This window comes from Gracilinanus agilis, chromosome 1 (genome assembly GCF_016433145.1).
Source record: "Gracilinanus agilis isolate LMUSP501 chromosome 1, AgileGrace, whole genome shotgun sequence".
Taxonomy (NCBI): Eukaryota; Metazoa; Chordata; class Mammalia; order Didelphimorphia; family Didelphidae; genus Gracilinanus; species Gracilinanus agilis.
In genome coordinates, this window is record NC_058130.1 from 724,447,121 (window position 1) to 724,461,280 (window position 14,160).

Genomic DNA, 14,160 nt, shown 5'->3' on the forward strand with positions numbered 1-14,160 from the left:
CTCTCTCTCTCTCTCTCTCTCTCTCTCTCTCTCTCTCTCTCTCTCTCTTGCTCTCTCTCTCTCTCTCTCTCTCTCTCTTAAGAAAGAAGAGCAGCATCAATAATTGACTTGCCCAGGGTCACATAGCTAGGAAGTATCTGAGGGCAGATGTTAACCCAGGTCCTCATGATTCCAGGCCTGGCATTCTATCCACAATTACTAATTACTCTTATAAAGTGGGTGTTGAGAGCTCTGTTGTTTCTAAGTTGGCAAAGGACTTTAAGTGCTGTTAATACTCTCTAAATTCAGTAACCCAAGGTCAGGCCTCATCTACTTCTGGTATGGCACTGAATATATTTATTAACCTTTTCAAGTTTTGGTTTAAAAAAGTGATCCAACAGTGATTTTTATCATCTCGAGGCTCCAGAGTGATTTTCCACAGGAACCCTTCTATATATATTCATTGTGGACAGAAACTACATTGAAATGTCAGCTGCCACCCATCTCTTTGAAAGAGGAGGTGGTCGCCAGATATAAACACACATCATAGACTCTACTTGGCTTTTATACAAGCCAGATTTAGGGGAAAACTTGGATCAAAATAGTAATAATTAGGGCCTAGGAATAGTACATGATTTGCTACAATCTTCAAAACCTCAGAAGATTCCTGACTCATCAGTGGGTTTTCTTCTTCTCTTGGCACATATCTCAATGCTTCTGTTTCATGGTGGATGCCCTTTAGGAGTCCCATTTTCATTCCTTATGAATGATCAATAGCTACCAAAGTAACTCTTTTGTTGACTCTTCTCCGATTATCCAACTGAAAGTGACCCTTCTCCCAAGTTTCTTTGTTTTACCTATATAAATAAGGATGACACCTGGAGCTGGACATGTATGTGCAGCAACTCCTTTCTTGGGACATGTATAACAGACCTGGCTGGTCCCATGACAAGGGGACTAGATCAAAGATAATTGGAGGCAGCTGGGTGGCTCAGGGGATTTAGAGCCAGGCCTAGAGATGGGAGGTCCTGAGGTTCAAATCTGGTCTCAGACACTTAGTTGTATGACTGGGTAAATCACTTAACTCCCAGTGCCTAGTCTTTACCACTCTTCTGCCTTGGAACCAATATTGATTTTAAGAGAGAAGGTAGGGGGCAGCTGGGTGGCTCAGTGGATTGAGAGCCAGGTGCAGAGATAGGAGGTTCTGGGTTCAAATCTGGTCTCAGACACTCTCTAGCTGTGTGACCCTGGGCAAGTCACTTAACTCCCATTGCCTAGGCCCTTAGTGCTCTTCTGTCTTGGAACCAGTACACAGTACTGATTCTAAAGTGGAAGGTAAGGGCTTAAAAAAAGACAGAAGGTAAGGGTTTAAAAAAAAGATTGATAACTCAATCAGGAAGAATTGCCCTCCCACTAAGTTATAATAAAGGGCTAGAAAAAGGCTTCATCTTTCTTTCTTTCGGATTATATATTCACCTCTCTATAGAGTGTGCCCAGCAAAGCCAAGCCAGGAGGTTCCCACCGCATTCTTGTTGTTCAGCCATTTCAGTTGTGCCTGACTCTTTGTGACACAATTTGGAGTTTTCTTGGCAAAGATCCTAAAGTGGTTTGCTAATTCATTTTACAGATGAGGAAACTGAAGCCAACAGGGTTAAATCACTTGCTTGGGGTCACACAGCTAATAAGTATTTGAGGCCAGATTTGAACTCAGGTCTTCTTGACTCAAAACCTGGCATTTTATCCACTATGCCATTGAACTGCCCCAATTAAATATTAAAAATATCTATTTATATATGTCTTATTTTCCTTGTTATTATAGTATAAATTCTCTGAGGGCAGGGACTATTATTTTTCATCTTTTTATCTCTCTCACTTCCCGGAACATAGAAGAAAGCTAACAAATAAGGAGCAATAGTTGTGGGAAATCACACAGTACCAAGTTTTAGTTTGCTACAAGGAAAAACCATCCTAACAATTTAGCTGGATTTAAAGCTGGAAGGGACGTTAGAGGTTATCTATTCCAACCTTGTTATCTAATGAACAGAAGTAACCGAGAGCCAAAGGAGTTAACTGATTTGCTAAAAGTCACTCATTTAATAAATGGCATAGCTAGAATTTAAACTCAGATCTTCCGACTCTATAACTTGCTAAGCTGCCTTTTAAGGTGGTGGGTTGCCTCTTCAAAGGGAATCTGGATGGTCATTTTTTAGGGGTGTCAGAGAGACAGATTGCACTGTGAGATCACTGCTAGGGCTGAGAGATGTTTGACTTATTAGCCACTTTGCCCTTGGTTGACTGATCCCTGGACAATAGGTACTCAGAGCCATCTGGGCCTGTACTTGAAGCCTTTCCAGCTTGGTGGAACCTAATAGAACTTAGACTCCATTTGTGTGTACCCTTTAAGAAGCCAGGTGGACCTCCATAACCCAAGAAGGCACTGGACGAGGACTGTGGTAGAGGATTTACTATTAAGTGCTTTGATAACAATAACAACTCATATTTCTATAGTGATACTAGTAGCCACTATTTATATATATAGTATATATTTATGTAAAACATTTTTTTATATATGCATATATACTATATATCAGCACTGTGCTAAGTGCTTTTCAAATATCTCATTTAATTTCAAATTAATAATAATTCATTCTTATAACAACCCTGGGAGATAGGTGCTCTTCTTAAGCTCATATTGCAGTCGAAGAAACTGAGGCAAACAGAAGCTATGTGACTTGTTCAAGATCACACAGGTAAGTAGGGCAACTAGGGAGCACAGTGGATAGAGTTCTAGGCTTGGAGTTCAGAGAATTTGGGCTCAAATCTGATTCCAGACACTTCCTAGTTGGGTGATCCTGGGCAGGTCACTTAACCATAATTGCCCAGCCCTTACTGCTCTTCTTTCTTAGAACTGATTCTAAGCCAGAAGGTAAGAGTTTAAAAAAAGAAAGAAAGAAAAGCTCACACAGTGAGTATCTGAAGTCATATGTGAACTCAGAGCTTTCTGATTTCACTTTCAGCATTCTGTCCACTAGGCCACCAGTTGCCTTCAAGCCTTTGTGCTGTATGTAAGGTTTTAGCTTCACAGACTGAGCTGGGAAAGCTGGAAGGGACTTCAGGGCCCATTGAATCTAATGCATACCTTACAGAGAATTCCCTCCATTGTTATTCAATTGTTTCAGTCTTGTCTCACTCTTCATGACCCCATTTGGGGCTTTCTTTTTTTCTTTTTCTTTCTCTTTCTTTCTTTCTTTCTTTCTTTCTTTCTTTCTTTCTTTCTTTCTTTCTTTCTTTCTTTCTTTCTTTCTTTCTTTCTTTCTTTCTTTCTTATTGATTAATTTAGAATATTTTTCCATGGTTTCACGATTCATGTTCTTTCCCTCCCCTCCTTCCACCCCCCTCCTGTAGCTGACACACAATTCCACTGGGTTTTACATGTGTCATTGATCAAGACCTATTTCCATATTATTAATAGTTGCACTAGGGTGATCATTTAGAGTCTACATCCCCAATCATATCCCCATGGAACCATGTGGTCAGGCAGTTGTTTTTCTTCTGTGTTTCTGCTTCCACAGTTCTTTCTCTGGATGTGGATAGCATTCTTTCTCATAGGACATTTGGGGTTTTCTTGGCAAAGATAACTGGAATAGTTTGTCATTCATTTCCTTCTTCAGTTCATTATACAGATGCAGAAACCAAGACAAACAGGGTTAAGTGACTTGTCCAGGGCCACACAGCTAGTAAGTGTCTGAGGCTTGATTTGAACTCAGATCTTCTTGACTCCAGGTCTGGTGCTCTATCCATTATACCATCTAGCTGCCAGCTAAAACATATGCAAGAAGCAGCAGTCAGCTGGATTTTTTTGGTCATGAAAACTTTTCAATTTGACAACTATTTCAAAGAATCAAATTGCTTAGGAACTGGACAGGGCCTTGGAGACCATCTAGTCCAGTCTGTATCTTAGCAATAATCCCTTCCCCTACATCTCCTATAGGTGATCATCCAGACTCTGCTCAAAGACCTCCAAGGAAGGAAAAAATGATTTTCTCTTGAGACAGTTCATTCTGCTTCTAGACAATTCTGGTTGGGAAGTTCTTTATGTTAGCTCCAAACCTGTCTCCCTGAAACTTCCAACCATTGCTAAGCAGGATCATTCTAATTCCTTCAAAGTCTTGAAGACATTTATTATACCTTACCTCAATCTTCCTTTCTCCATTCCTGGTTCTTTTATTCTCTTTTAAGAAAGAAGTTTTTATTGCTATTTTGTTTCTTACATCATCATAGTATCCCACGTATCATTCCCACCCCCTTCTCCTGGAGAAGCATCATCCCATAGAACAAATAGTATTTTTTGGAGAGATGTTCCTAGTTCTTTTAACCGATCTTCATATGGCTTGATTTTAAGACTCTTTACCATCCTTGTTGTTTTTCTCTATTTTTTAACTGGAAAAATTTTTATCTTTATTACCCATTGAATAAGCCCAGTTAGAATTAATAACACTTTTTTTCAGCAATTAAAATCACAGCCCATTTATAGTAATATATATATTTCTACCCAAGTTATATATAGAATATATGGGGAATAATACATATATATATATATAAATAAATGTATATTTCTATCCAAGTTACAGGATACTCGAAAGGGATTCACTTTTTTTGGGGGGGTGGGGGGGTTAGAGGAATTCTTATGTTCTCAATAAACGACAATTATAGCAAACAATTTGGGCTGTGATATTGCAGGGTCTTCCCTCCATATTAGATAATGTACATGGGCCATCTTACTAATATTCTTTACAGAATACTTTCCTCACATAGTCTTGTGAAATACTATATGTTTATATAGTATAAGGCTCATTATCCTCATTTTATAAATGGAGAAAGAGGGAAAATGCCTTGCTCTTTAGGACTTATCTCTTATCCCAGGGACTTCTTAATTATTTGATTAGATTTTTAAAATTATCTTATTGGTCTGAATATAGGTCACCCCAAGTTTAGACCATATTCCTAAAATAATATCTTTTTGAAAGGAAAAAAAGTTCAGGGGTATACTGAGAAGCAATAGCAATTGGAGACCATGTTTAGGTTTCATACAAGCTAGGTTTGGCTGGGAATTTGGGGGAGGGGAATAAAAATGGGGTCTCTATTCAGAGTTATATGTTATCTTTTGATTTATGGAAATTCCTTTTTCAGGAATTTTATTGTTAAATGAGATAAACTCCATTAGTCTCAGCATTTTGGTTTTGGTGGTGGGGTTTTGGTCATTGTTATTGTCTGGACATGTAATTTCATCCACATAAGTAATATCTCTTGTGAAAACTCCCTCAATCATTATGGATAGATCTGTCTTAGAGTCTTGGAAAAAGTAATCTTGGAAAGATCGATTATTTCTCTGAAGCCAGAAAACCTGTGTGCTTCCTATAGGTGAGAATTTGGAGAAGTCACTTACTATCCCTTTGTCTCAGTTTCCTCATCTGTAAAATGAAGAATTTAGACTAGATTGCCTCTGTCATTCCTTCCAGGTATAGATTTATGATGCTATGAGAGTTGCTCTGGGTCATTGAGGCAATATGTGTCAGAGGCACTGGGCTTCCTTTCTCCAAAGCCATTTCTGCATTTACTGTGCCACACTGTTTTCTTTTCTTACTTAAAAATTTATAATTACTAAGTTATTACATAAAATGTACACCAGAGAGAAGTTCTAGAAATCCTAGGTTCTGTTATTATTATAATTTCAAAGAGGTGGAGAGAAGAGAGACCTACTCTTTACCTCGGTTATATGGTCCACTGTTTATCCTGGAATCATAATATCTCACAATTATATGGCATTTTTTCTCATTGCAATCCTAGAAGGTAGTTAGTAGTAGAATAATATCTTTACTGTTTGCAGAAAAGGACACTGAGGCTCAGAGAGGGAGTCACATGGCTTGTAAATGCCAGAACTGGCATTGGAACCCAAGTCTTAGACTACCTATCTATTCCTCTTGCCATGACATCAGCTGTCTGTTATCAGAGCTGAAACCTGGGCCAAGTACCCAAAACTATGCCCCAGATAAGTCACATCAAGTACACTGTCCTTGGCAGGTTCTGCTCAATGGGAGAGAGAAATCCTGAGACGCCAATTTAAGGCCACTCCACCTGGTCAGTGGCGTCGTTGGTAGCTTTCTATTCTTTAATTATTCCTGCTTCCTAGGTACTAAGCTCTATTGTTTCTATGCTGCTTATGGACTATAAGTGCTGTCAAGGTACCCCAAATTTGGCATCTGGGGCAGTGAGATGGCTCAGTAGATAGAGAGCCGATCCTAAAGACGGGAGGTCCTGGCTTCAAATGTGACTTTGGATACTTCCTAGTTTGTGATTCTGGGCAAATCACTTAACTCCAGTTGCCTAGCCCTTACCATTTTTCTGCTTTGGAACTGCTACTTACTATTGATTCTAAGACAGAAGGTAAGGATTTTGAAAAGAAAAGGAAAGAAAGTAGAATGATCCTGAGATTAATTTATGCAGAGACTGTCAGTCTTCAATTGAATTCTCAACCTCTATTTGTTTCTGCTTTTGTAGCAATCGAATGGGAAATAGAACACGGTCTTCTAAATATAGATGACAGTGACCTAGGGGCAACAGTTTTCCTTAGAGAAATTAGGGATCTGAATAAGCACATTCTGGATGAGTGTAACTTACCAATGGTGGATCGGCAGGAAGACGGCTGTCTGGACATGGAAGCTCAGAACTTCCTCACCAGCCTCAAGGTGAAAATCACCGACAACCACCCCAAACTGCTAAAGGTGCATTTCGTCCAATGGAGTCAAGATTTGGTGAACCCAAAGAATCGAGCACATGCTAAGTACCTGAAGGAGCTGGGAGAGCAGTTCATTGCCACAGTCAACCATCAGATTCTAGAGCGACTTCGCCACCAGAAAGAGAGCAAGCAGATTTTTGTCCCTTTCTTCCAAGAGCTGCATCACCACATGGCCCAGGCTATGGACAAGTGCCAAGTGTTTTGTGGGAGGGAGGAACTCCTGAGCAGAATTGGAAAGGCCATCACAGCCAATGATGGCACCAACCATGGCCCCCTGGTTGTTTTGGGACCTCCTGGAATTGGAAAGACAGCTCTGATGTGCAAAATATCGGAGTGCATCCAAGACTTTCTGGGACAAAAGATTGTGCTGGTGCTACGACTCCTTGGCACAAGCCAGTCAAGTTCCAACATCTGTACTTTATTGAATAGCATCTGTCTCCAAGTGTGCTTAGCATATGGCTTGCCACTGCCACCTGCGCAGGTCATGGCTGTTTATAGTGGTGCTGTCCAGTTCTTTCAAGATCTCCTCTTCATGGTTTCCAGCAGAAATGTTGAGTCGCTTATACTCATACTGGATGCAGTCGGGGAGCTGAACTCAACTTATGGGGCAAGAGACCTAACATGGCTGCCCAAAAAGTGCCCCCCCAAAGTCCACCTCATCCTCTCTGTTTGCCCAGCAGAGTCTGGAACCTTAAAAATCATGAAGAAGGTTGTTACAAACCCTAAAGCTTATTTTGAATTGAAACCACTCTCTGGGGAACAAGGTCAGAAAATGATTGAGTTTCTTTTGGCATCTGTGAGGCGGAAGCTGAGCCCTGCCCAGCGGGACCTTCTCTGGGCCAGCCTCCCGGAATGTGGGCATCCCTTGAGGTTAAAACTGGCCTTTGATGAAGCTCAGAGATGGGCATCCTATACATTACCCATCTCTCTGGCCACCACCACCCAACAAGCAATGCATCAGCTTTGCGCCCGTTTGGAGGAGTTACATGGTCAAATCTTGGTGGCCCATGTACTTGGGTACATTGTAACTGCCCGGTAAGTCAGTTTTTTTTTTTTTTTGCTCTTTAGTTTACCTTTTAACGCACCATCTTCAATAACCGCATGGGTAGAGTATTTTATGTTTCAAAGCACTTTATATACATGATCTTATTTATCTGGGGACCACATTTTATGGGTCTATTAACAAGCTGGTCTCTTCTTAGTCTAATATTCTGTGGCCCTGCGATCTTACAAGCTGAAGCATATCTGGAAGAGTACCACCAAGGAGGTAAAGGTACCAATAAGCATGTCATACAAGCAGAAGTTGAAGGAAGCATGGCTATTTAGCCTGGAGAAGAGGTAACTGAGATAGAACATCATTCCTTTCCCAATTTCTTAAAGACTGTCATGGTGAAGAGAATCATAGAATCACAGATTTGGAAGTCCAACCCATACGTGAATAAATATCCCTTTTCTAATGGCCCCAACTTACAATTCCATTCAAAAGTAGACTCAGCTGCCTTTGGTGGTAATGGGCTTCCTTTCATTGGAAGTCTTTGGGCAAAGGCTAGGTGAACATTTGTCAAGTAGGTAGGAGAAGGAATTCTTTCTGAGTGTGGATACTTCTAGGCCCTTCCAAATCTAAAATTCTGTGATTCTCTCTAAAGCAGGAGCCACCCAGAGGCTACACAAATTTTCACTCCACACTCCTTCCAGATGTTGCAACTTTAGTCATCTCAGAAAAGAATTATGATTTTGTGGATTTACGACTAGAAAGGGCCATTAAGCCCAGCACTACCATTAGATACAGATGAGGAAAATGAAGAGCAGGTTGCAGAGGTATGAAAGTTAAATTAAATCCCACAAGTCATCCAACATTGTTTCTATGCAAAGGCTGCCAGAAAGATCGATGAAGAGTTATATCCTAGCATGCATGGATAGGCATCTAGGTGGCATAGTGGCTAGAAGTCTGTGCCTGGAGTCAGAAAGACCTGAGTTCAAATCTGGCCTTAGATAACTACTCACTGAGTGACCCAGGTCAAGTCACTTAAGACTGTTGGCTTCAGTTTCGTTATCTGTTAAATGAGCTGGAGAAGGAAATGGCAAACCACTCCAGGATTTTGTCAAGAAAACCTCAAATGGGGTCACAAAGAGTCAAATATGACTGAAATAACTGAATAGCAATGGATGGAGAACAGAGAGAGAGTAGAAACAATAGTTGAACAAAACTTTATTTGTGCAGTTTTGTTCAACTGTTGTTTCTATTGGGGGACCTGGCCCTATGTGGGAGAAAACATGGGGAATGGTGAGAACAATCAAGACAATAGTATTGGGGGCAGCTGGGTGGCTCAGTGGATTGAGAGCCAGGCCTAGACATGGGAGGTCCTGGGCTCAAATCTGAACCCAGACACTTCCTAGCTGTGTGACCCTGGGCAAGTCCCTTAACTCCCATTGCCTACCCTTACCACTCTTCTGCCTTGGAGCCAATACACAATATGAATTCTAAGACGGAAGGTAAGGGTTAAAAAAACCCAACCCAATAGTATCTATATAGTGTGTTCCGGTTTCAAAGCCCTGCTGCCATTTTGTACAACATAAACATATGCAACTTCAGTTACAAGTTATGATAATGATATCCGACTTTGTTTTTAGTGTGTTAGGGGTTTGAAAAGCACTTTATAACAACCCTAGGAGGAAGGCATTTTGTGATTTTCAATTATTAGATGAGGAAAAAGATTTGGACAGCTAAAAGACTTTGCCCACATGGCTACTAAGTGTTAGCAGGGAAATTCGGACCCAGGTGTCCCTGACTACAAGTCTAGGGCTCTATCTATTAGGCCTCCCACCATTAGCATAATAACAATCATATGTCTGGTATTTGATATCTCTACAAAGTGTTTTCTTCATATCTTCCCTGTGAGGTGTATCTATTGCAAAGACTGTCATCTGCATTTTATAAGTGAAGGAGGGAATAAAGGCTCAGCAAGGGGAATCATCCAACCAGTAACTATGAAAACAGCTTAGATGGCTCAGTGGATATAGAGCCAGGTCTGAAGTCAGGAAGACCTGAATTCAGATCTGACCTCAGACACTTATTAGCTAGGTGACCTTGGGCAAGTCACTTGACCTCTTTTTTTTTTTTTTTTTTTTTTTTGCCTTAATTCACTGGGAAAGGAAATGTGGCAAACCACTCCAATATCCTTTCCAAGAAAACCTCAGGGTGTGTTGGTGTGTGTGCTATGATCTATAGGATCACAGAAGAGTCAGACACAACTGAACAGGTATGAGAACTGGGACTCAGACCCAGGTCTCTCTCTCTTTTTTTTTTTAAACCCTTAACTTCTGTGTATTGACTTATAGGTGGAAGAGTGGTAAGGGTAGGCAATGGGGGTCAAGTGACTTGCCCAGGGTCACACAGCTGGGAAGTGTCTGAGGCCGGATTTGAACCTAGGACCTCCCGTCTCTAGGCCTGGCTCTCAATCCACTGAGCTACCCAGCTGCCCCCCAGGTCTCTTTTGACTTCAACTCCTGAGATCTTTCCATTATACTATGTTGCCTTTGTAGAATCCAAGCACTAGAAAAGACCTCAGTGGTTATTGAGTCCACCCCTTCCTGAAACCCTCAGCTTCTCCATGGCATCTTTGATGAGTGCTTATGTAGCTTCCTCTAGAACAGTCCCAATATGGGGATTTCATTAAGTCCCTCCACCAAAAAGCAATATATTTCATTTGAAGGTCCAAAGGTCCCAAGCACAGGAATGTATGAAAAAATTAACCTCTATTGGCTTTGGAGAAAAGGCAGTGAAGCCAAGTGGGAAGGACAAAGTGGGGAAATGACCTATAAAGAGGATTGGACTGGAACTATGATGGGAGGTCATATCCTAAATCTCAATATCTTAAGAAGAGCTATAGCTCTATGGTCCAGAGATCCGGATGAGTCTCCTCCCTGCTTTTTTTTGGATCATTTTACAATTCTCATTCTACCCCACCAGAACATTCTTGCCATTTCTCATGTCAGCCACTGTTCTCCTGGGTAATAAAGAAAAAGGATTCTCTGTACAGCAATTTGGAAGAGTTTAGCACAAGGATTAACCTATGTTGGAGAAGGAAATAACAAACCACTCCCATATCTTTGCCAAGAAAACCCCATAGATATTATTAACATGCTTGGTCCAACCGCAGATGCTTATTAGCTGTGTGACCTTGGTCATGAAAAGTTGGACAGGCCTGACTGAATGAACAACAATAACAGCCTACGGTCTGTGAACTTAAACAAATTTTTTAAATATCTATACTTCAAATATAATGGATTTCCTTTGTAATCCTATGTGATTCTTTGTAATTCTGTTTTATTTTATGCATTTAAAACATCAATGTGATAATTAATCAGAATGACTGAAACAGGTACTGGAGACCACAAAGGTTGGATCATAGGATCAGATTACTGAATTTTTAGTAGAAAGAACCTATGGTTGTAAGATTTACAGCTAGAACAGACCTTAGAGATCATCCAGGCCAACCCCTTCATCTTGGAGATAAAAAAATTGGGGTTCCAAGTGACATATATGTTCACAAACATTTCCTACTTACCATTAATCACTAATTGATTGATTAACCAAGTAAATATTAAGTGCCTTCTATGTGCCAGGCACTGTGTTAAGGGGTGAAGCTTCAAAGCCCAGAGACAAGTGAATTGGTTTTTTTGAGATAGGGGTTATAACAACTACCAGAATCAGGAGACTTCTTATGAAAGAGGTGGCACCTGGATACTCTCTCTCAATCTCTCTCTGTCTCTCCCCCTTTCTCTGACTCTTTGACTATCTGTCTATCTGTCTGTCTCTGTCTTTCTCTTCCCCCATCCCTATGCTCTTATCTCTTTGACTACACTCATTCTATCACAACACTTTCTGGGGCCACCAACGACCACTACTAATATTAAGAAAACAGTTAATATATAGCCCTGATAGTTACTAACGATTAGTGAAGTTTGCCTGGAGACTATGGCTTCCCCACACACTTCCTCGGGGTCCTTGACCATAATGCCATGAGTGAAAACCAGTTGGCCAAAATCCCCCAACTAGGTAGAAAGAAGAACAGGGACTGGAATTCAGAGTCTCTGACTTCACATTCAAAGCACTTCCCTCTCACATTTCAATTCAAACTGACCAATATCTGCCATGGTGCTAGACTCAAAGGGTATAAGTACAAAAATAAAATAGCTTCTGCCCCTTCAGAAAGTTTACATTATCAGCTGAGTAATCATGAGCAAATCACTTATCTTTTCTTAGCTTCAGTTTCTTCATCTGTAAAATGGGAATAACAATGCAAAGCAGTACCCACTTCATAGGGTTAACTGTTAGGATCAATCAAGATCATGTATGCAAAACACTGTGCAAATCTTAAAGTGTTTTACAAATATAAATTAGAGTAATCAGCAAAGACAAGGGGACATGAATGAAAATGGGGATGAATTAAGCAACATAGTTTAGGTAGGAGGAAGGAACATAAGAGTATATATTTGGAGATGAAAGGGACCTTAAGCATGATCTCATCCAACACTGCCATTTTACAGAAGCTGAGAGAGGTAAGTGAATTGTCCAAGGCCATATAGAGATAAGTAACAGAAAAGGGAATTTATTCTTGAAGCCTTACCTGCAGTTGTATTCCTTTTCTCTATTTTCTAGGTCCCTCAAATTATGTGTTTGTGGACGGAGGAGAGGTTTAAAATGGGTATGGCAGGGTGGGGGAATGGTAACAACCACTTCTAACAACCACTTCACTAGTATGTGTCTACCCTATAGGGTATTCTAGTTCCCTTTAATTCTCTTGGTCTATGGTGGGGCGTACTTCTTTCCAACTCATGTCTGAAGCAGCATAGTATAATGGGAAAATAGCCCTGGTCTTGGAAGATAGGAAATATGGATTTGAATTCTATTTTTCTATATACTTGCTAGTAATGTGATCTTGGCCAAGTCACTCCTTTCCCCATACATAAAATGAAGGAGTGGAATCTGATAATCTCAAAGGGCCATTCCTGAGAGACAGCTTGGTTTAGTAGAATGAGTGTTAGACATTAGTCAAGAGATCTGAGTAGGAAGTGTTTTACTTCTGCCTGCTGTGTGTCTTTGGACAAAGTCACTCCCTCTTTCTTCTCTGAGCCTCAACAACGGCATTTGTAAAATGGTGATGATAATATGCCTACTGCATAGCATTGTATTCCTGCATTGGAAGGCATCAACTTTCCTAGAGTTACTTTGAATCCTTTGTGGTGAATCAGGTCATAAAAAAATGAAAAATTTCCTAGAGACCTTCAGATGTTTAGACATAGTCCATCTCTCTTTCTGGCAGGTATGGGTTGTCTGAAGCAGAGCTGAAGGATGTCTTATCCTTGGATGATGAGGTTTTAATGGAAGTCTATCAAGAATGGACTCCTCCCAGTAAAGATGTTCTTCGTTTTCCTCCTCTCTTGTGGGTGAGGCTCCGGCGAGACTTGGGGGATTTCTTGGTAAAAAGACCTGCAGATGGCTTCATGCTCCTTGGACTCGCTCACAGGTAGAGAAAATGACACCCAAATAAAAATCTCAAGTGCTTTACTTAAAAAAATGGAAGCTTTGTTTGTAACAGGCTGGCTACCCTTGTTGATATTATTATTGTAGCATATTAGCACCATTGATTACAGACATGACTGACTCTTGTTCCTGAGCACCACTTTTTCTCCCACTTCTCCAAAGCATCTTTGTCTTCTCTCTCTCCCTCATTCTCACCATGACTAATCCAGTTGCTAATTCCTGGCGATTTTACACTAATTCAATTCAATTTTAAAAAATGATTACTAACCTAGAACTGTGCTGGCATACAAAGCCAAAGCCAAAATAATCCCTGTTCTGAAAAAATTTACATTCTGCTGGGGAGAAACAACATGTACACAGAGAAGTAAATACAAAGTGTATGCAAAATAATATGAAGTAATCCCAGAGGGAGAGAGTGTTGACAACAACTAAGGAGATCACTTGTAAGGTTTCATATAGGAAGTGGCTCTTGAGTTGAATCTTAAAAGAAGTTTCCACAATAGCTCTTGAATTCATTCCTTCCCTAGGCTGGGCTATTATTTGGCAGCTAGGTGGAACAGTGGAACAATGGAAGTCAGGTAGACTTGAATTAAAATTTGACCTTAGACTCTGATCAAGCCATTTAATCTCTATTTAACTATTTCCTCAATTATAAAATGGGCATAATAATGCCTGGAGTTTCTGCTTCACAAGTATGGAAGCATACTAAAGTTCCCTCTGTTCCCCTCTTTAGACTATGTATTACAAAATAATTTTAAGATGATATTTTAGTCTGAAGTCCTTGGTCTAACCCAAATGTTAAACCTCATCAGTCTTTCTTTAACCTTCAGTTTTAAAA

General features: G+C 40.3%; 1 protein-coding gene across 1 annotated transcript in view; it reads left to right on the forward strand.

Annotated features, from left to right (window-relative positions):
• Positions 1 to 14,160, forward strand: part of NWD1 (NACHT and WD repeat domain containing 1) — a 64,893-nt gene that overhangs the window by 14,614 nt on the left and 36,119 nt on the right. The window contains exons 4-5 of the mRNA XM_044685329.1: positions 6,538 to 7,810; positions 13,102 to 13,305. Of these exons, the coding sequence (XP_044541264.1) occupies positions 6,538 to 7,810; positions 13,102 to 13,305 (1,477 nt within the window). The remainder of the gene's footprint in view (positions 1 to 6,537; positions 7,811 to 13,101; positions 13,306 to 14,160) is intronic.